General features: G+C 48.5%; 2 protein-coding genes across 5 annotated transcripts; one reads left to right on the top strand and one right to left on the bottom strand.

The window, feature by feature from the left end:
- Positions 1–158: 158 nt before the first annotated feature.
- Positions 159–3,090, top strand: Cldn7 (claudin 7). 3 transcript variants are annotated; one of them, XM_048448035.2, is made up of 5 exons: positions 159–239; positions 1,267–1,546; positions 2,321–2,485; positions 2,574–2,658; positions 2,756–3,090. In XM_048448035.2, the coding sequence occupies exons 2-5, from the start codon at positions 1,324–1,326 to the stop codon at positions 2,916–2,918; spliced, it is 636 nt and encodes a 211-aa protein (XP_048303992.1). In that variant the 5' UTR covers positions 159–239; positions 1,267–1,323; the 3' UTR covers positions 2,919–3,090. The 3 variants fall into 3 exon arrangements, with proteins under 3 accessions (XP_048303992.1, XP_048303993.1, XP_085551309.1); XM_048448036.2 differs by having other exon boundaries at positions 175–239; positions 1,284–1,546; XM_085695183.2 differs by lacking the exon at positions 159–239 and adding an exon at positions 765–785 and having other exon boundaries at positions 1,284–1,546.
- A 355-nt stretch (positions 3,091–3,445) lies between these two features.
- On the bottom strand, positions 3,446–14,359 carry Elp5 (elongator acetyltransferase complex subunit 5). Of its 2 annotated transcripts, XM_048448461.3 has the most exons (8): positions 14,207–14,357; positions 13,986–14,046; positions 13,816–13,896; positions 10,302–10,519; positions 6,592–6,773; positions 4,917–5,009; positions 4,278–4,378; positions 3,446–3,792 (listed from the first exon to the last, which is right to left on the bottom strand). In XM_048448461.3, exons 1-8 carry the CDS (start codon positions 14,250–14,252, stop codon positions 3,678–3,680), a joined length of 897 nt encoding a protein of 298 aa, XP_048304418.1. In that variant the 5' UTR covers positions 14,253–14,357; the 3' UTR covers positions 3,446–3,677. The 2 variants fall into 2 exon arrangements, with proteins under 2 accessions (XP_048304418.1, XP_048304419.1); XM_048448462.3 differs by lacking the exon at positions 4,917–5,009 and having other exon boundaries at positions 14,207–14,359.
- Positions 14,360–14,592: the final 233 nt, after the last annotated feature.

The raw sequence follows: 14,592 nt of genomic DNA, 5'->3' as shown, positions 1-14,592 counted from the left end.
TGAAGCGGGTGGAAGGGCACACAGGTCCCTGGAAGCTCAGAATGAGGGACAGTGTGTGGCTGGGAAGGAGTGAGGAAGGTGGAGGGTTGACTTGAAATGACACCTGGGGGAGGGGAATGCTGGGTGTGGCAGAGACTCTGACCCCAGTCTTACCCTACTCCTCACCCTCCAGAGGCTCTACGTTTTCTTCCTTCAGGCAGAAGTAGCCTTGACGTTGGAGGAGACACTGACTGGCTCAGGTATTATAGTCCTGTGACCACTGGCTTCAGGGATCAGGCATGATGTGGGGCTGTGGAGAGCCATGCCTTGTGGAGGGCCTACGTGGAGGGCTTGAGCAGTGAAGCCAAGGGTTGCTAGACCACGTCTCTGGTGCAGAAATTCCTAGACGGGGGTAGCAGGGCTGGTTTTACTGTGATGGGTAAGAGCGCCTGAAAATGGTACAGACCATGGTAGGAGGCTAAAGAAAAAGGAGCTAAGAGTGGAGGCGAAAGGAGCGCTAGACAAACAGTCCGCGCCCAAACCCGCAGGGAAAGGGGAGCGCGGAGCCTTTTCAGGGGCGTCTGTGGGCACTTGCTCGGCGGCGACCCAGGCGCACCTGTATGGAAAAGAAGGGGCAGCTTGGTGTCTGCAGGGAGAGGCTCCGACCCCGGGGACTTCTGCGAAGCCTGCGCCTACTTCCCATCAGCAGTTAGAGCCAGGCAAACCAAGGGGCGTGACACTGGCGCTCAGGTTTCTTCCTCTTCACCTGGACAAGGTGGGGGTGGGGGCCAAGACTTCCGGTTCAGGTGAGTGTCCCTTCGGTGACGTCAGGTCACCCTCGACTGCCCCTCCGGTCCCGCCCCAGCTCCCGCGCGCCCGTTGCCTGCGGGGGCGCGTCCCCGACGCCCTACATAAACTCAGGTGCGCCGCACCTGTTCGCCCGCACCTGCCGACTCACCGCCCAGCTCGCTCGGGTGCACCGCAGCCGGGGGCCCAGGGGCCCGCAAATTGCTGGGGGCCACGCCCTAACGGCCCCTCCACTTCTTTGGGTAGTCTCTGAGCACGCCGGAGGGAACCGCCTGGCCTTCGGGGCCCCTTTTGTCTGGAACCTGTCCTTCGGGCGAAGCCGGTTCCCTCTGCTGTGAGAGTGTCGCTTCACCGGAGGGGACGATTTGTGTTTCCCTCGGTTAACAAGATTTGCAGTTAACCGGCCAAAAAGGACTTTTTTTCTCCCCTATTTTGGGGTGACTTAAATCTCCATACAAATTTTCTTGTGTTGCTTCCCAGATTTTGTTTTACTGTAGGGTCGCCCTCCCGGAGCGTCCCATCTTTTCTGAGACGGAAATGGCCAATTCGGGCCTGCAACTTCTGGGCTTTTCAATGGCGATGCTTGGCTGGGTGGGCCTGATAGCGAGCACTGCCATTCCGCAGTGGCAGATGAGTTCGTATGCGGGCGACAACATCATCACAGCGCAGGCCATGTACAAGGGACTCTGGATGGAGTGCGTCACTCAGAGTACCGGCATGATGAGCTGCAAAATGTACGACTCGGTGCTCGCCCTGCCGGGTAAGACCGCGGGACCGACGGGGCGGACATGCCCGGAGTCAAGGTGGCGAGACTGGGTGTGGGGCAGGGCCGAGGCCGCACGATCAGGCTCCCGGGGTTGCTAGAGAAGAGGAAGTGGACGCCTTGAGCCCAGACGGTGGGACCGGGAGGAAGAGGGCTTGGAAGCTGGCAGTTGCACGTGGGCCCACGCCCCTCTGCCCCGCTTAAAGCGGGGGAGTCCTGGGAAGAGGCACCCGCCACCCTGGGCAGTCAGTGGTCTGTCTTCTGGTTTTTTTTTTCTGGGACAAAGGAGGTTCGGGACGGAGGTGCCTAGGGCCGCAGAATCGTGCCCTCGTTAGACGTAGGACCGCACTTGTGGTCTCTAATCTTATCGGTCGATTAGCTGAAGCCACAAACCCGGTGGCCTCGATAGCGGGGCCAGAGCTAGGACACGCGCCGGCCAGTGTGGCTCAAACGAGGGACCTGGCCGCCACCTGCACTTCCTTTTTGCCCCCTTTCTCCCTTCCCCCTACCTGGCGCGGTTTCATCGAAACCTCGGCGCCCCGGGCGGGTTCTGGAGCGCGGGGCGGGGCGGGGAGCAGGTCGGCCGCGGTGGCGGGATGGGGGCGGGAACTGTCTGCCCAAGGCCTGTGGTGGACCGAGGGGGCTCCAGGCTGGCGGTGGAGCACAACTGCAGGCCACGGGTTAGTGAGCGCGATGTGCAGCACTTAGGTTGGCGCCATCATAAGGCTACCTGCCATTTCCAGCATTGACCTCTTCTTTCCTCCTCTGCAGCGTCCTTGCAGGCCACTAGAGCCCTAATGGTGGTGTCCCTGGTGCTGGGCTTCCTGGCTATGCTTGTCGCCACGATGGGCATGAAGTGTACGCGCTGTGGGGGAGATGATAAAGTGAAGAAGGCCCGTATAGCCATGACTGGAGGCATTGTCTTCATCGTGGCAGGTGGGACCACTGCTCACTCTTAGACCCAGAGAGCATTGCGAAGGTCTTGTGTGAACACCCAATACTAGAATCTTTCTTCTCTTTATAGGTCTTGCTGCCTTGGTAGCATGTTCCTGGATTGGTCATCAGATTGTCACAGACTTTTATAACCCCTTGACGCCCATGAATATTAAGTAAGTCTTCTAGGAAGACAAATGTGTGGATTTGGGACAGGGAGGGAGGAGGAAATGAAGTCTGAGTTTTGACTCCAATCCTTTCTCTTCTTCACAGGTACGAGTTTGGGCCTGCCATCTTTATTGGCTGGGCAGGGTCTGCTCTGGTCCTCCTGGGAGGTGCCCTGCTCTCTTGCTCCTGTCCCGGCAGTGAAAGCAAAACTGCATACCGTGCACCCCGCTCCTACCCTAAGTCGAATTCTGCCAAGGAGTATGTGTGAGCTGGGGCGCTCAGCCTGTGGCAAGGTGTGGGACAGAGGCCTCCGGTCACTCCAGCCCTAAACACCATGTACAGTTCTTGGGGTGGGGGGAGTTAGGGGAGGGACTGGGAAAAGACAAGAAACATGGGGTGGGCATGCTTTTTGTACAGTAATAAAAATTAAGTTTTGGAAATTAGGCGTCTCTTCAGGCCTTCTTTCTATACACCCAGATCCCTCCACAGGAGTTGGCACTAAAGTGTGCCCACAGTAGCAGCAGAACCAAGTACCAACAGTGCCCCTATTTTGTTAGGTCTAATGCCTTGACTCAGGTTCTTACCTATTCTCCCCCAACTTTATAATTTTTCCATTGACCATTATCCCGTGTGCTCAAATGCTACATGTGTATGTATAGGTCAGAGAGGACAGCTGTGTGGAGCAGGGTCTCTCCTACCTTTCTGTGGGTTCCAGGGATTGAACTCAGGTCATCAAGCTTGTGAGCCATCTCACCAGCCCTACCCCAACACCTACCAAGTAGTTACCAAAGACCATTTTAGATTCACACACACACATATCTGGTTTATTAGAAACAGGCATGGGAAGAGGGAGGTTTCTTGTTCTCATGCTATACATGACGCTCTCACCATACTTTCTGCCCCAATTAGACGCTACTCCTTGGTTCACAGGACAGGGCCTCCACAGACAATCAACAGAGGGAGGGCAGGGACCAGTCTCTGCATACAACAGGATGGTTCTGAGCCACAGTCCTCCTCTCCTGCCTGGTCAAATGTCTAGGTCATCATCTGGGTCTTCTTGGTCCACATCATCGAAAACATCTGGCTCATAGAAGATGTGACTAGTTGTCTGGCCTGGGCCAGAACGCAGCAGTGCTTGCTGTCTGAGGAAGGAAGAAGTGATGATGAGGGGGGTGACGATGAGTCAGGTCTGGAGAGTTCCTTCTAGGTGACAGTGATAATCACTTAGGAACCCATCCTATGTCTTGTTTCAAGAGTAATCAGAACTGAAGTACCACTAGGCCCTGGAATAGGGGCTGCTCTAACAAACCCACCCCCACACCAGGCAGAGCAAGAGGTACTTCCTAAGCCCTTGTGAACTAGCCCTCACCACACTCATCTATGTTACAGTTTTGGCACTGCTACCTGGAGAAGAGGGTCACCTCCCCATCTGGTCTGGCTCAGCCAGGACCATAGCTCTACTGGAAAGAAGTATCATGTTGGGAATTATGTCTAGGAGGGTAGAACCACTCCTGGACTTGTCTCTGGAGGTGGACTTCAGCCCCTATAAAACCTTGAGGTTAATCAATAACCTGCCGTCACCCCACCTTTCTGTGATCCAGATGCTAAGGTCCCAGCCCAGCCTTACTTTTCAGAGCTGAACTGGAAAGGCAGAGTGAGGCTGTCTCTGGCTTCTCTTTCTTTTTCGGATAAGTGAAGGTTAAAAGTCAAATGAGTCGTGGGATCCACCTGTAGGAACAAGCGCTGTTGCTGATCAGTCCTTTTCAACTCCAGACTTCCAACATATCTAGGTTTCTGGGTTTTTTTTCCCCCTCCAAGACAAGAGTTTCTCTGTGTAACTCTGGCTATCCTAGAACTAGTTCTGTAGACCAGGCTGGCCTTGACCTCGAGATTTGCTTGCTTCTACTGTCTCCCCCCCCATTTATTCATTCATTTATTCGTTTGTTATTTGGGTTTTTCAACATAGGGTTTCCCTGTGTAGCCCTAGCTGTCCTGGAACTCACTCTGTGGACCAGGCTGGCCTTGAACTCACAGAGCTCCGCTTGCCTCTGCCTCCTGAGTGCTGGGATTAAAGGCATGCACCACCATTGCCTGGTTCCTTTGTGATTTTTATTTGTATTTTATATTCATTGGTGTTGGTCTGCATGTATGTCAGTAAGGGGTTAGATATGGGCACTGCCATTGCCTGGTTAACACCTCTAGCTTTATTTTCCTTTTGCCAGACTCCAAGCTCACACCTTGTTCTGGCTCTGCCACTTTCAGATACCTGAGTTGTGTGACTGGAGGGTAGCTTGGAATGGAGGGGAAGCCTCTCATGGAGATCCAGGCTGAAGTCAGGAAGAATGGAGAACCACCAAGTCTAGGGAAGAAAAAAAAATCCCTCATTTACTTGCTGTAAGTCAGCCTCCTTAAGGCAGAGGCAGGAGGATCTCTTAAGGCCAGCCTGGGTCTACAGGAGCTAGTTCCAGGACAAGCTCCAAAGCTACAAAGAAACCCTGTCTTGGAAAAGACAGCCTCCTTAATTGGCTAAGTTAACGGGCTCTTTAATTTTTGGAGACAGAATCTCTCCAGCCCTGGTTGTCCTGGAACTCACTATTAGACCAGGTGTGCCTCAAACTCAAGAGATCTGCCTGCCTCTGCCTCCCAAGTGCTGGGATTTAAGGCATGTGCCACTATGTCTGGCTAGTTAATAGACTCTTGAGCTGAGCAACCCTGAGTTCAAATCCTAGGTATTTCACTTGGTGTTTATTCCTTAGGTAAGTGACTTAAATTTTAACATGCCTTCATTTTATTTTCCAGTTTAAAAACAGGGTAAACAATTCCTTCATAGGACAGCTGTTAAGACAAAATGAGGTAAATGACAGAAAACACAGGGACGGGACCAGCCATACCAGCTCAATAGCAGTGTGTGTTCTGAACACGTCTAAGGACCTAGGCTTGATCCTCCAAGCACCACAAAATATAAACACAGGATGTTAGGCATGGTGGTACATGTCTTTAATCTCAGAACTTGGGAGGGAGAGGTAGGTTGGTCTCTGTAGGTTCAAAGCTAGCCTAGTCTTTAAAAAATAAAATAAAATCAAGTTTCAGGCTAGACAGGGCTATACCATGAGACCTTGCCTCAAACAAAATGAAACAAATCAACAATAGGGAAGTATTTGGATCAGCTCCCTCCCTTCCCCGACAGAATCTCATGTATCACATAGCCCAAGTGGACCTGAGCTTATGGGGGACCCTTTAAGTCCTGATTTTCCTGCCTCTACCTCCCAAGTGAACATCAGTTTTTATGTGCATTTTACCTGCTTGCATGTCTGTGTGAGGGTGTCAGATCCCCTTGAAACTGGAACTAAAGACAGTTGTGAGCTGTGATGTGGGTGCTGGGAATTGAACCCGGGTCCTCTGGAAGAAGAGCCAATGCTCTTAACCACTAAGCCATCTCTCCAGCCCCCTGAACATCAATTTTTATTGCTCTTCCCATCATGCTGCCTGCCCTGGCTAGTTTTATGTCAACTTGATATAAGCTAGAGTCATCTGAAAGGAGGGAACCTCCATTGAGAAAACTCCTGTTTGATCCAGCTGTAGGGTATTTTCTTAATTAATGATTGACAGGGGAGGGCCCAGCTCACTGTGGGTGGGGAGTCCCTCGTGGGCTGTAGGTTCTACATGCTACAAGCAGGCTGAGCAAGTCATGATGAGCAAGCCAGTAAGCAGCTCTCCCCCACAGTCTCTGCATCAGCTTCTGCCCCCAGGTGCTTTGCTCTGTTTTGAGTTGGTGGCCTGGCTTCCTTCAGTGATGGGCTACAACATGGAAGTGTAAGCCAAATAAACCCTTTCCTCATCAACTTGCTTTTGGTCCTGGTTTTAATAGCAGCAATAGTAACCCTGACTAAGACACTGGTCCTTAGTGCTGATCTCCAGTCTTCTGTGTTGTCTTTCCTGACCTGGTAAGTTGCACGTTGTTGGGGCCTTCGACAGAGGATGGAGGCTGAAGTCTGGTCCATTTTACCACTCAGAGTCACCTCTGTGTGAGCAAGGGTGCTCAGTGCTCCTATGGGGCCAGGACCATGAAGCTCTTCATGTAGTAGGCCCAGGACTCGTACCTGCTCTACTAGGGGGTCAGCACCTGGATAGGGACAAGAAATGCAGAACGTGAAAGATACACGACAGCATTAGGTGAAGGCCCTGGAGTAAACAGTGAGGAGAAAGAAGGAGAGGTCCACGTTCTACCATAACTGGACCTACCTCAGGCAGTCTTCCTATCTCACCATACCGCTCTGTGCTCAACTGTCCCACACCTTAGTTATCCAATTCAGACCTGACAGGGGACCAGACCTCCACCTTTTGGCACAAGGCACTCTTAGTTCGTGTCCACAAATTTATAGCCTTGTCAGTTACTGAACTGCTTGTATGTTGTGGGTATCAGGTAGTCTTCCCTCCCTTCTGGATACATTAACAGTGTGGCACATTTTACACTTATTTTGTGGGTGTTTATGTATGCATGTATACTTTCCATAGTGTATGTGCCATGGCATACTCGCGCAGATCAGAGGTTAACTTTTAGAAATCTTTTCTTCGTCCAACACATGGGACTCAGGCGTTGAATAAAGGTCCTCAGACTTCGTGGAAAGCATCTTTACCCTCTAGCTGTCTTGTTGGACTGCCCAATTTGAAACAGTTTATTATTTATTTGCTCACTTACTTATTTGAGTTTTCGAGACAAGGTTTCTCTGTGTATCAGTCCTGGCTGTTCTGGGACTCACGCTGTAGACCAGGCTAGCCTTGAACTCACAGAGATCCCCCTGCCTGAGTGCTGGGATTAATGGCATGTGCCACCACTACCCAGTGTCATTTATTTATTTTCGAGACAAGGTCTCACTAGATATCCTTAACTGGCAAGGATTTTAATTTATATAGACCAGGCTGGTCTTGAACTCAAAATCCTAGTCTTTGCTAGGATTAAAGGTGTGTGTCACCACAGTCAGTACTAATTTTTTTTAATATTTATTCATTTATTATGCATACAATATCTGCCTACATGTGTGCCTGCAGGCTAGAGAGGGCACCAGATCTCATTACAGATGGTTGTGAGCCACCATATGGTTGTTGGGAATTGAACTCAAGACCTTTGGAAGAGCAGGCAATGCTCTTAACCACTGCACCATTTCTCCAGCTCCCAGTTCTAATTTTTAAAAAAGTTTACTTTTATTGATGTGTGTGGGTGTCCTGAGGCCAAGAGGGTGCTGAGCTTCATTTTCGCCATGTTTACTTCTTTGTACCTTTGATGAGAACAAGCTTCTAGAAGGCAATGACTCAGTTGTAAGGGTCAGTCTTTACTTTTCTATTATTTAAAGCAGTTCCTGACATTGCCTGCATTTATATTTGTAAAATAAGTGAATGAGGGGCTGGAGATGTAGCTCAGTTACTAGGTGTGCCTGCCTGGCATCTAAGAAGCCCTGGATTCTAGACTGGCAGCTTACACACTGTGCATGGTGGTACAGGTCTACACTTGGCCTCAGAGCTCAAGGTTGATCCAACCTTTTCTCCCAGCCAGATCCTGTACATCTTCACCAGGATTTAGCTGCACTGAGACCATTACAAGAAAACCCTCCCTGATCAAAAGGCAGAAAACAAATGATTGTGTGGTGGTTATCCCCAGTTGACACATAAAATTCTTATGAAAAAAATGTTGTTTAATGTCATCCTTGGCTACATACTCCGTTGAGGCCAGCTTTGATTTTCTGGTTGTAAGGGATCTATAAGACTTTTTTTTTTTTTTTTTTTTTAAAGATTTATTCATTTACTATGTATACAGTGTTCTGTCTGTATGCTTGCCAGAAGAGGGCACCAGATCTCACCAGAGATGGCTGTGAGCCACCATGTGGTTGCTGGGAACCGAACCCAGGACCTCCGGAAGAGCAGTCAGTGCTCTTAACCTCTGAGCCATCTCTCCAGCCCCAAGACTTTGTATTTAAAACAAAACAGTAGAGAACTAAGACAACCCACAGAACAGCTGGTACATAAAGAGAAGCTAAGGAAACCAGACAAACACAGCTGGGGCTGGAGTGAGGACTCTGCAGTTAAGAGCACTGGCTGCACTGGCTGCTCTTCCAGGGGACCTGAGTGTCATTCTGCCATTCCCAGCAACCACATGCTGGTTCACAACCAACCACCTCAAACTTCAGTTACATGGAATCCAGTGTCCTTTTTTGGCCTCTGCAGACACCAGGCATGCACATACTGCACAATCAAACGTGCAGGCAAACAAACAAACAAAAAAAATATAAAAAAAATTAAGACAAAATCCTTATGCCTCTCTCTTTTAAAAAGATGTATTTATCTATTATGTATACAGTAGTCTCAGTACTCTGCCTGCAGGCCAGAAGAGGGCACCAGATCTCATTACAGATGGTTGTGAGCCACCATGTGGTTGCTGGGAATTGAACTCAGGACCTTTGGAAGAGCATGAGGTGTTCGTAACCACTGAGCCATCTCTCCAGCCCCCCCCCCCCACTTCTCTTGACCTGGGTGTGGTGGTGCAGTTCTATTTTTTTTAAAAAATTTTTATGATTTATTTATCTTTTATTTTATGTGCATTGGTGTGAAGGTGTCAGATCTCCTAGAACTGGATTTTCAGACAGTTGTGAGCTGCCATGTGGGTGCTGGGAATTGAACCCGGGTCCTCTGGAAGAGCAGTCAGTGCTCTTAACCACTGAGCCATTTCTCCAACTCCCTGGTGGTGCAGTTCTAGAGTTGGTAGGCAGAAGCTCTAGAGTTCTAAGTAGCCCTTGACTACAGACCCTATATATATATATAAAATCAAGAACAATAAAACAAGCACCCCACCCAGGGCTGGAGAGATGGCTCAGCACCTAAGGGTTCTTACTTCACACTCATAAGGACCTGATCTGGACCCCAGCACTTATGCAATAAGGCCAGTGTCTGGGTACATGCTGTAATCCAGCTCAAGTCCCAGGTTCAGGGAGAGACTTTGCCTTAAAGAAACAGACAGAAGGACAGAGAAGGCAACCTCTTCTGGCCTCCATTTGCAGAGGTACACGAACCTACATATACACCAGAGGTACACGAACCTGCATATACACACCTGCATATACTCACAGACATGGGTATGCATACTCATAAACACATAACTTTTTTTCTTTGCTTTTGTTTTTCAAGACAGTGCTTGTGTAGCCTTGGCTGTCCTGGAACTAGCTGTATATACCACAGGGGCCTCAAACTCACAAAGATCCACCTATCTCTGCTTTCTGAGTGCAGGGATTAAAAGGCATGGAATGCCATTGCCTGGCCCTTCTTTCTGCTTTCTGAGAGAGAGTCTCACCATGTAGCTCTGGTTGTTCTGGAACTCACTATGTAGACTAGGCTATCCTCAAACTCAGAGATTCACCTGCCTCTGCCTCCTGAGTGCTAGGATTAAAGATGTGCCCAACCATGCCAAGCTAGACACATAGTCTTAAAACAACACATCTCCAACAACCAACACTCCATCCCCCAATTTTCCCCAAAAGGTTAAGGAGATGGTGGAACACAGGACTGGAGATCCTGATGCCTCTTGTTGGAGTGGAGAGGAAGGGGTGACATTCTTTGGCAGGAGTAACTCCATGAACGGAAATTAACAAAGGAGGAAACTCACCTGGGGAGACACTTGGCTGGCTTAGAGCATGCAGAGTTTGACAGAGTGTAACACAGGGAAGGTGAAGTAACAGCCAGCTGAGGGAGTCAAGAGCAATGGTGACAGGGCCAGGACTTGTTCTGCACAAGGCTCTTAAGGTTCCTAGGGGTCCTTCGGGGACAGCTTCGCCAGTTTTTGACCAGTTAAGAGGGTCTTTAAAGAGGTCATGGTAAACCAGCCTATAAAGGGAAAATGGAAAACATGTTACAACCTTGAATTTTTTTCTGATTTTTTCAAATTTATTCATTCATTCGTTTATTTTTTAGTTCTTCAAGACAGGGTTTCTCTGTGTAACTGTCCTGGCTGTCCAGGAACTCACTCTGTAGACCAGGCTGGCCTTGAACTCACAGAGCTCCACCTGCCTCTGCCTCCCAAGCTCTGGGATTAAAGGTATGTGCCACCACCGCCCAGCCCTTAATTCTCACCAATACCTTATATATTAATGAAAGTAACTACTGAAAGAATTTAGTGATTGACAGCAGACTTTGGTGTCTCATAACCTAAGCTCTAAGGTTGACTTTGAACCTTGCCCAGGGTCATCTAACTGGCAATTCTACCCTTTAAAGTTCTTTTGACAATTGTTCTAAACTCCCCTTCTGGGGGTTAGAGTTGGAGGACTGGAGTTCAGTTCCTACTAGGCTTACAACTGCTTACTCGACTTTCAGGGGAATCCGATCCCCTTTTCTCACTTCCACGGGCACTTATACTCATGTGCACATACCCATACCCATGCACAATATTAAAAAATAAACCTTGGCCGGGTGGTGGTGCACGTCTTTAACCCCAGCACTCCAGAGGCAGAGGCAGGCAGATCTCTGTGAGTTTGAGACCAGTCTGGTCTACAGAGTGAGTTCCAGGACAGCCAGGGATACACACAGAAACCCTATCTTGAAAAACAAAAACAAACAAACAAAAATTATACCAAAGTAGGCACGGGGCAAGTCTATAATCCTAGCACTCAGAAGGCCAAGACAGGCAAATCTCTGTGAGCTCAAGGTCTGCCTGGTATATATAGCAAGTTTAAGGCCAGTCAGGGTTATATAGTGGGACCCTGTCTCAAAAAAACAAAACAAAACAAAATCCAAACAACAAAAACTCCCTCTTTAGAGATCCTGCCACACACAAGTGTTCTGTCATTTCTTCCCCATGTTTTCTGAGATTTACTGGAGCAGGAACAAGTCTGTCTCATCCGTTGCTCTGTCACCAGTGTCTTAGCATGGCTCCTAGTCTGGTATTCAGTACACACTGACCTAGTGAGTGAACCTGGATCCTGCACTAACTTCCTGCCTAGTCTCCACTTCCAAGTGCCTTTTTTTTTTTGTTACATTCTCTACATGGTAATCAATGGACTAGTGTTTCTAAGAGGTATGGTATGACTAACTCTCCTCCCAACTGTCCTTGGCATAACATCTAAACCTCTATTGTGCTCTGTAAGACCTTTTTACAGTCAGCTACCTCTTTATCTACCTGACCTCTCCTGCCTTCTCATACGTTACTTTGTTGCTCCCTTTGTTTTTAGGAAAAGTCCATCAATATGCTGCAGCTAGTGCTGATGCAAGCCTGGATTCTATGACTGAAGTAAGCACCATTAGAATAACTCAGAGGGCAGAGTTTATTTATCCTCTAGGGCTAAGACAGACTGCCCACCTTTTATGTCTATTACTCTCAACTTCTAGGATCCTTTGTAGGACTGTCCCAAGTTGTCACCACTCCTCATTCCCTCATGAAAACGGGATGGAAGGCTTGGTATGTCCATCTTCATACTGTATCATTCTCTGCTACTTCAATTTTAGAATTAGATTCCACTTACTTCAGTACTGTAGACATGCTAGTCATTTGAAAGTCATCTTGTCCTGAGTGGCTGGAGAGAAGGCTCAGTAGTTAAAAGCAGTTGTTGCTTTTGTAGAGGGTCCTGATTTGATGGTAGCTCAAACCACATATAACTCTAGAGGATCCAACACCCTCTTCTGATTTATGCAGGCACTAAGGCATGCTCATGGTACCCATATATACATGGAGGCAAAACACTCACACATATAACATTAAAAAAAAAAAATCCAAAGAAATGTAAAGTCATGGGGCTGGAGAGATGGCTCAGCGGTTGTTCTACCAGAGGTCTTGAGTTCCCAGCAACCACATGATGGCTTACAACCATCTCTAATAAGATCTGGTGCCAACTTCTGGCTGCAGGGACACATGCAGGCAGAATATTGTATATATAATAAATAAAAATAAATCTTTAAACAAAAAAAGAAATGTAAAGTCATTTTTTCTTTTTAGCATATAATCATGAAAGGAGCCCGAGGACAAAATCATTTAAATAACTCTGCAAGTATTTGAGCCTATTAAAATGATGTTTATTTTGTTTTACATTTATATTATATAAAATATATATATATATACATATATATATGTATATAAAATTTATTTAGGAACAGGGTCTCACTATGTAAACCTGACTGGCCTGGAACACACTATACAGACCAGGCTGGCTTCAATCACACAGAGATCTCCCGCATCTGCCTTCTCTGAGTGCAGGGCTTACAGATGCATACTACAACAGCGGCACTGTGCCACTGTTTTATTAAAGATTCTTTATAAATTGAATGTGGCTTGCAACATAATCATAACACACGGGAGGGAGGATGAGCTAGGACCACGAGAGCTGGAGGCTATTGTGGAACAGGGTGAGTTGCAGGGCAGCCTAGGCCGCATGAGATCACTGCTTAAAAAAGCATAACAGAGTGTCCTTTTCCGAGGGAGAAAGAAATAAAGACAAAACGTTTTGTTCAAAGGTTACTTTAGCCTATTATACTTTGGAGTTAGCACACTCTTTTGTCTTGTCTTTTTAAATTTTTTTTTTTTTCTGATTTTTTCGAGACAGGGTTTCTCTGTAGCTTTGGAGCCTGTCCTGGAACTAGCTCTTGTAGACTAAGCTGTCCTCGAACTCACAGAGATCTGCCTGCTTCTGCCTCACGAGTGCTGGGATTTAAGGTGTGCGCCACCACTGCCCGGCTTTGTTTTGTGTTCTTAATCCAATTCTTGCATCTGTAGTCCTGAGGCCTATAATAAGGCCCAGAGCAGAGCAATTGCAAGGACACTGATGACAGATGGCATCACTATAGGAGAAACGGCAGCTTCTGGGTTGACTAACCTGCAAGCATTAAAGCCAGAACGCTCATACAGGAAAATATCTTCATAGCTCACCCCAGAAAATATCTTAATTTACTGCTCTCTTTTGTTTACGAGCAACAGCCTCAGGATGTCCCTTTCCATCGGTGTTGTATCCCTTTGTCTCCCAGTCAAGCTGGTCAGCTGGGCCAATGTCTCTAGAACCTTGATTGTCATGTTTGTAACTTCAACTGTTCCAAGTCATACGATCCCATTTCCACACAATCCGAGAGTCCATTCTTCTATGGAAAAGACGGCCCTTCCCAACTGCTGTCCGAATGAAACCCATTCTAATTACACTTACCGGTTGTTGACGTCAGAGCCAAAACCTTCGCGAAACTCTTCCTCACTCACTTCACAGCCCAGAACGTGGATCTGCTCCCCACTAAAGCAGAGACGAGGGAAATATGTCGTAGAGTGAAGGCACCAGGTCCCTTCCCCGGAAGGAACAGGAGAAGCCACGGGATAACTCACCGAAGTGCAGATTTCTTGAGAAGCGCCTTTAGGAGACTACGCCCCTCCCACTCCACGGAATCTGTAGAGAGCCAAGCAGGTGTGAATCCCATAGAGCCCTGCGGTCTCCAATTTCATAATCCACCGCGACTTCCACCCCGAGCCAGGGATCCCCGGAGGGTCCTCAAGACTTCCGCCCCTTCAGCCAGGCCCGAAACTCCCCGCGCGTCTCCATGCCTTACCTCGCAGAAGCACCAAGCCACCGCTGGCCAACAGCGAGTCCAGCATCTCTGACGTCTTCGGACGCTTTCTGATGTCGTCACTACCAAGGAGGCGGGGCGCTTACGATTGCTTCCGCCATTCAAGGTCCCCTAAGTCTGGAGCCTAGGATCTTTTTTTTTTTTTTTTTTTTAAATGTTCCGTGTTCTCGGGGCGCGGGCGCCCTCGGAGGGGCCGCTTCAGAGCCTCTGCGCACAGCCGTGGAGATGGCATCCTCAGTCTGTTCTTGCGCTACGACAAGGGAGAGAGGGGCCGTTGGAACAGTTGTCTGTGGGATGGGGACAGAGGTCTCACGAGCCCCACTTCCCAAGACGTCCGAACCTGGGGGTGAATGACGTCGATAGGCCCC

This window comes from Myodes glareolus, chromosome 9, assembly GCF_982192425.1.
Source record: "Myodes glareolus chromosome 9, mMyoGla1.1, whole genome shotgun sequence".
NCBI lineage: Eukaryota > Metazoa > Chordata > Mammalia > Rodentia > Cricetidae > Myodes > Myodes glareolus.
The sequence above is the reverse complement of the archived record's forward strand: the minus strand, read 5'-3'. Positions and strand labels throughout refer to the sequence as shown.